The 6,691-nt window shown below is 57.9% G+C and overlaps 2 protein-coding genes across 2 annotated transcripts; both read left to right on the top strand.

The window, feature by feature from the left end:
* Nucleotides 1-802: 802 nt before the first annotated feature.
* On the top strand, nucleotides 803-2,623 carry JKF63_05281 (uncharacterized protein; the record flags this gene model as incomplete). Its single annotated transcript, XM_067901249.1, has 1 exon — nucleotides 803-2,623. The coding sequence occupies one exon, from the start codon at nucleotides 803-805 to the stop codon at nucleotides 2,621-2,623; it is 1,821 nt and encodes a 606-aa protein (XP_067758251.1).
* Nucleotides 2,624-3,462: 839 nt separating this feature from the next.
* On the top strand, nucleotides 3,463-5,694 carry JKF63_05280 (uncharacterized protein; the record flags this gene model as incomplete). Its single annotated transcript, XM_067901248.1, has 1 exon — nucleotides 3,463-5,694. The coding sequence occupies one exon, from the start codon at nucleotides 3,463-3,465 to the stop codon at nucleotides 5,692-5,694; it is 2,232 nt and encodes a 743-aa protein (XP_067758250.1).
* Nucleotides 5,695-6,691: the final 997 nt, after the last annotated feature.

Genomic DNA, 6,691 nt, shown 5'->3' with positions numbered 1-6,691 from the left:
AGGGTGGGGCGAGTTGGAAAGCTGCAGAGGTGTGGAAGGGGGAGATAAGATGAGGGCACCGACTATACAGTCGCAGCGAAACATCAACAAAAAGAAGGGAAAACTGTCGCGCCGGAGAACTACAGCAAAAGAACACATCGTTGCTTCCACTGGGAGGAAGTAGTGAGAGAGTTTGTGTGTGTGTGTGTGTGTGTGCAGTCGGTCATTACCGCTTCACTCTTGAGACAGACCAACATATATATATATTCACACGTATTCTTATGGATACACATGCTGATCACAAAATAGGCAGAGAGCATTCAAGTACGCAAAGTAGCGGGTCGGTAGCTGCATTTCACTTTTTACTCTAGTGCACGTGTGCGTAGGGACGGTGAGAGAGTTGCATTCACACATGCCCAGCCTCTCCGCTACACAGCGCCTTTTCTATTCGCTAACGCGACCCCTTGACACTGCTTGATTCCTCATCCTTGAAGCGCGCTATATCGTACCCCCCACCTCTCTTCCCTTGCCGTCTCTTTTCCTCATATTTTCCATTTTTGCCCCTCCCCCCCCTTCTTGTCATCCAAGACGATCCCCCCCTCTTGAAGAAAACATTTTTTTCGCCGCCGCGACGGCTCTCTGGATCCGTTTTCACATCGCCCTGACGAAGGAAGAAACGTGAATCCAGCGTGCAGCAAAAAAAAAGGAGGGGGAGGACCCACCCGACCCCAGAGGCAGACAGTCACAGACGCACACAGACAGGCAACTGTGTAAAGACCCCCCTCCACTCCCCTCTTCCCATCACTGTAGACAAGGGCCTGTCATGTTCCGTGGTCACTGGATCTTCGCTGACATGGATGGCACCCTCACCCCCACGCCGACCCGAGCACACGGCAAGTACCTGCCCCTCTCGCATTGCATGCAGACCGAACTGGGCTGCCGCACTCGATACAAGAGCTGCCTGCCATGGCTTCGACTTTTTCTCGAGCGTGGTGGCTCCCTTTGTGTGGTGACCACGGCTGGCCAGCGCATGTGGTCTCAATTGTATCCAGATTTGGCGCCAGCGTTGTTTCGGTTGAGGGCCGCCGCCGCCGTGTCCAGTGCCAGCGCGGATGAGCGCAGTTTCGCTCCGCCTGGTTCTTCACCGCCAATGAGCTCTTCGGTTGCACCAGGGGCTCTCTACCTCTGCGGCTTCACTGGGGCGGCGCTCTTCCGCAGCCGTCCGTGGCAGGAGGTTTGGCTCGATATGGACCGACTGCATCCTCACTGGCGCGTCCCCTCTAGGCCCCCCGACCCCTCGTCCCCATCAGGGGATGAGAATCTACAGAGCGGCGAGACTGCTGTGGCTGAGGCAATGGTGCCCCCCGCGGGGGTGGGGCTGGAGGAGTGGACGGAGTACCGCGAGCAAGGCGCCGCGCGGGAGGCTGCAAGTACACCGGCTACGCCAAACAACAGATCCGCAACGATGGACGCAGCTGCGTGCAGGCTTGCCCGGAGGGAGGGTCGCCAAGCGCTCGTCCGCTTTTTTGAGCACGCCTCATATATCTGCGGTCACAACGCGACGCGTGCGAGGGACTTCTTCGCTGCCTGTCTGAGCACAAAATACCACAGCGTCTTTGCGGACCTCTTGCAGCAACTCTTGGCGGAGGTGCACGCGTGTGCTCCTCCTGAGGACAATGCCACATGTAGCGCGCCCACCGACAGGCCTTATGTGTGCTTTTCGGAGTCGAAGGTGCTGAGCTCCACCGCCCTCGCCCAACATGGTTTCTTTCTCCATGAAACCGGCGACGCGCTGGTCGACGCGCAGGTTGTGCCCCGAGCAGACGGGACAGTGGCTGACGGTGCCCCTGTGGCACAGGTTGTAGTGATGGGCATACCAATGCGTTTTTTTGAGCACGTCTTTCCCGCGATGGACGACGGCGCGTCATCGTCCAAGACTCCCCCGGGAAGTCCTCGTAGCTGGCATTGCTGCCCTCGGTGTGCGGCGGCAGGCGCGGGGGCCCGTCAACGCCTCGAGGCTGCTGGTCTGGAAGTGAAGAGCCAGCCAAACAGCGTCTGCCTACATCGGCGCGGGGTGGACAAGGCTACGTGCGTGCGATGGTTTCTAGATCAAAACGAGCGACATCAGCTTAAGCTCGAGCTCGCTCAAGCGCTTGCCTTCGGGGATATGCCGGAATCGGTCGATGCCCCTCTGACAAACTTTTTTCCTATGCGGTTCATCTCCGTCTCACCGAAAGGCGACTCTGTGGCGCGCCTCGCAGACATCAATCGGCCTGCAGCTTTTTGTTCGACATCTTCCCATATTGACGGAGCCCCGGGAGAGCGGCAGCCACCGCCGCATGACCACCTCAGTGACAACGCGCACTCCATTTTACACGTTGGTGGCGAGGAGGAGGGCACGGCACTCTTTTTAGAAGAACTTTTCACGAGCTGCACGAGCGAGCAGATGCAGGACCAGCAGAGAGGCGCCGGGTCCTCGCCGTCGGTCTCTGGAGAGGCAGCGCCTGTGGTGAACTGGTTCACTGCCGATCGAGTGGCCGCATGCGCGTTTAGGGCGCGACGCCACGTGGAGAGGGAGATACTTCAGCGACAGAAGCTGCAGACTACCACGGACAGCAAGAAGGCGGTACCTACAGCTTTGTGAGGGGGTAGCGCGTGCGGGGTAGCTCCAGTGCGAGGCACGGCGCGCGTGTTTATCTTTTCCCTCTTCTCATTTCTGCTTCTCTCAAATGCTCTACTAGGTACGTCTCGTTACGTTCGCATGCAGTGAGTGTTTTTTTTTTTCTGGGTGCCCGCGATGGCTTCCTCAGCGCAGCTTCGTTGTGCGCCATGTCTGATTACCATCCTCCAAAGACCGGGAAGAAAAAAGGGAAGGAGAGAGAGAGAGAGGGGGGGGCACACATACTCTCCCTCTTTCTCTTTTTTGGACACAAACACACACTCACACTCCACGTCTTCTTTTGTGTAAAGTGTGTGTGTGTGTGTGTGTGTTTGGATTGCACGCGCGTCTTCGGCGATGTGATCCGGACCTTTCTGGCGGTGCGCTTTCCTGTAGGTAAAATAAAACGAAAAAAGGAGGGGGGATGGGATGGGATGGGCTGCATCCCACCACACGGCATGTTTCTTCGTGTCGTATCTTTTGTTCCTCACCCCCTCCCTTCCCTATTTCCACGGTTCGCCCTGGCCGTGATAATGGTCTCCACCGGCTCCGCCCCTCCTTTGTCTCTCCCTCTCTGTGTGCACTTTTGTTCTACTCCGTTGTGTGTGTGTGTATGTGTGTGCACTGATGGAGTGTCACATCGATATTTGCACACGTTTTCTCGACTCATTTTCATCGCTGCGTCTGTTGGCGTGTCGCCGCCGCATTCCACGCACGCACACACAAAAAGGAAGGAGGGAACAACAACAACAACAAAAAAAGGGTGGAGGTGGTGGTGGTGGTGGTGACACTTACACACTACACGGAGCTTACAAAAAGGTCTCATGCTCAAACAGAGAATACACGGCGATTGGCTAGCGAGTCACATACATCATCATGGGGCCTGTGTGATGCATGGCCTCGTGGCTCCGTCCAGACGCGTGTGCGCTGCGTCTCCGTGGGGTAGTGCGAGTGCAGTGGTGATTTTGTGCCGCCACGCATCCACCACGGCCCTGCCCGGTGCGCCTACTTCACCGTCAGCGTCATCTGGGACGGCGTCCATGTCGAACTTGTCTAGGTGGAAGCCACTCTCCACGACACGGTCAGCGCGCCTACCCCCTCCGCCACCGCTCTCTCTACTATCCTGGGCAGTGGACGGCTCGGGCCATACGCACCACCGTTGCCGGCGTCGCCTGTCCATGGCAGAGCGAATTCCCCTCGTGTGCGAAACGATTTATGCAGCCGCGCCGGATGTGGTGGCGCTTCAAGACTCGACCCCGGAGCTCGCCGAGGCGCTCATCTGCTGTTCTCACGAGGGCGCCATAGCGAAGTCTCCAGGGACGGCACCAGAGGGTCATCTTCGGATCCACTGCGCTGAACTCGCCCGCAGTCTCCTGCAGCAACAAGAGCAGTATCGCAGCGCTTCGCCGACTTCTTCAGAGTCCCCTCCACCGGTAGCACCTATAAGCACACAGGCATCATCGACTCCAGACTGCCATGGGGGCCAACCGCAAGCCACCGTTGCGCCTGCACCTGTTGCAGGCTCTCCTACGTCGCCAGCTGCTTTATTACGTCCGTGCCGCTACCGCCTTGTCGGCAGCGCTCGCAACGGCCGCTGTGGCGAAGTGCAGCTCTTCATCAAGGAGGGTTCTGTCTGGGATGCTGAGTTGCTTCCCGGCATGGGCGCTGGCCTCACGGTAGAGCTGCGCTGCCGCACCCCTGCCGCGTTACCCCCACATTCCTCAATGGATAGTGTGCTTGTCTCGGACACCACCTCGGCTGGTGCAGGGAACGCAGCGACGGCAGGAATGAAGCAGGCCGATGGACCCGAATCACCATGTCACCGCTGCGTGCTCACCACTCTGGATCTCTCATACCGCGGCAAGAGTCTCGGCACTAACGCTGAGGGGCTGCTAGCTGACGCAGCGGTCAGTGCTGAGGGCAGCCCTTTTACGCTCCAAACACAGCAGCCCTCGTCCTCGTTTGCCGCCAAGCGACACGGCCGGGCACCTGGCCAACTGGACGCACACCGTGCAATGGCGCTCGATTGGGTGCATCACCATGTGCGACCTGATGTTCTGGTAGGTAACCTCTTTACTGGCGCACAGGAGCACGTTCCGGGATTCGAGGACTCGTGGGTGCGAGCTGGGTCACCGTCGGGGCAGGAGCGGACGACCAACACCTGCGCGCGGCATCGCGTGGATCACACGACGAACTACTACTACTTTCGCCCCTCTCGTCATGTGGCGTCCTCAAAAGTGATGGAGAGGCTCATGCGCATGTACGGTGATGCAGCGACGGCGACCTGCACACCGTCGCTCCCTACCGCAGAGCTTTCGGCAACGCATGGCACTCTGCCCAATGCAGCTGGCGCAGGAGGAACGGGTGGGCAGGTCCCGGTTTCGACAAGCACTGTCGTCGTTGCAGTGGCCGCGGATGCTCCAATCGGCACGCCGATCCCGCTTGGCGCTTCTTGGGACAGCAAGAAGGGTTCTTGGCAGTTGTCTTCCTTTGCCCGTGAACCAGCGCTCGCCAAGGTCGCTGGACACCGGGATAGCTGCAGCACCGCGGCTTCTCCTCCGGGGGAGCCTCACCCAGCAGAGGGCGACGACGATCACATTTTCGCCTCGAATGACATCACCATGGGGATGCCAGAGGTTGCTGGGCGGTTCCAGCGCTGTCTGCTGCGCGGCTGGATGCGGCGTGGCCCAGCTTCGCGAAGCGGGCACCTCTCTGCTCACCCTTTCCTGAACCAGTATCGTCGCTGTCGAGTGGTGGTACTTCGGCCCACAGTGGAGGTGGTGCTGTCGGCGGCCGAGCAGGCTTGGCATACGCGGTATATCACAGCCCAGTACAGCAGGCCAAGACTCGCCTCCTCGACACCGTCGGCGGCTGCCGAGGTAGTTGGCAGCGATGCCGGGAGCGATCTTGTGGAGGCTGGTGGAACAGCCGTCGATGCGTCTCACACAACACGAGTCGGTGGGGCGTCTTGCTCGTCGCCACGACAGGCACAGGTGAGTTCTCGTGTCCGCTGCTCCGTGTCGGACCAGTACCCACTACTCACTCTATTGGGATGAGCGACTCGCATTTTTAGGGGGTCGTGATGCACGCAAGTTCGCAGAGTGGGATGGTGAGTCTGGTTGGTCTTTTTTTATTCGCTGTGGTGGTGGTGGTGGTGGGTGGGCGAGGTGTTTCATTTACTGAACACCGCACCTCTGTGTGGGAGCCCACAACCCCCCCCTCCCACTCTCCTTCCCCCGGCTCAGTACTGCACACACACACACACACAGTTATATATAGACACACTCACTCACAAAATTAACGGCAGGAATTATGGTTTGATATGAAAGTGCGGTCGTTTTCACTTGTTTCACTCGGTTCAAGTCCTCCTCACGTCGTCGCCGGTGTGGGACCTGGGTGGAGGCAACTGACCTAGACGAACTTCAAGCGGCAGATGGGAGAGAGTGTAGGAGATGATGAGAGCCGGAGTGCTCCAAGTCAGTAGCCGTGGGTGGGGTTGGGGAGTCTTCTTCACAAGTACGCATATAAATATATACATATCTCGACTTTTGGCCCAATTTAAGGCGAAGGATATCGTGTGCCGGCTTCTTGTACACGTGGCGAGGACAGGGATGGGGTCTGTGTGCATGGCACAGGGAGAGTTCGCTGCACGTAAACATATATATATATATATATATATATATAGGCGTTCAAGTGCACTACTGAAGTGTGCTCTGGCACTTCCACATTCGACTGGGGAGTACGGGCAACACTGCGTTCCGCTTCCACCATAGGTGTGTGTGTGTGTGTGTGTGTGTGTGTTTGCTTCTCCACTCCCGTGTCGTTCCCTCCTGTGTGCATACAAATGTGTCGAGTTGGTAATTCCAGCAACATTTTCTGCTTCATGTGTTTTCTTCTTCTTCTCGTTTCTCCATCGCTTCCCCGCCCCGTCTCTTCCCTTTTTTTTTTACTCTGGACACCACAGGTAAACAGGATTCGTTGAACAGTCTCAGCTGTCACTTCACCCGCGCTGCGATTCCCCCAACCACGCTTTTCTTTGCCTGGTTGTCTCAG

This window comes from Porcisia hertigi, chromosome 16 (genome assembly GCF_017918235.1).
Source record: "Porcisia hertigi strain C119 chromosome 16, whole genome shotgun sequence".
In the NCBI taxonomy this organism is placed as follows: domain Eukaryota; phylum Euglenozoa; class Kinetoplastea; order Trypanosomatida; family Trypanosomatidae; genus Porcisia; species Porcisia hertigi.
The sequence above is the reverse complement of the archived record's forward strand: the minus strand, read 5'-3'. Positions and strand labels throughout refer to the sequence as shown.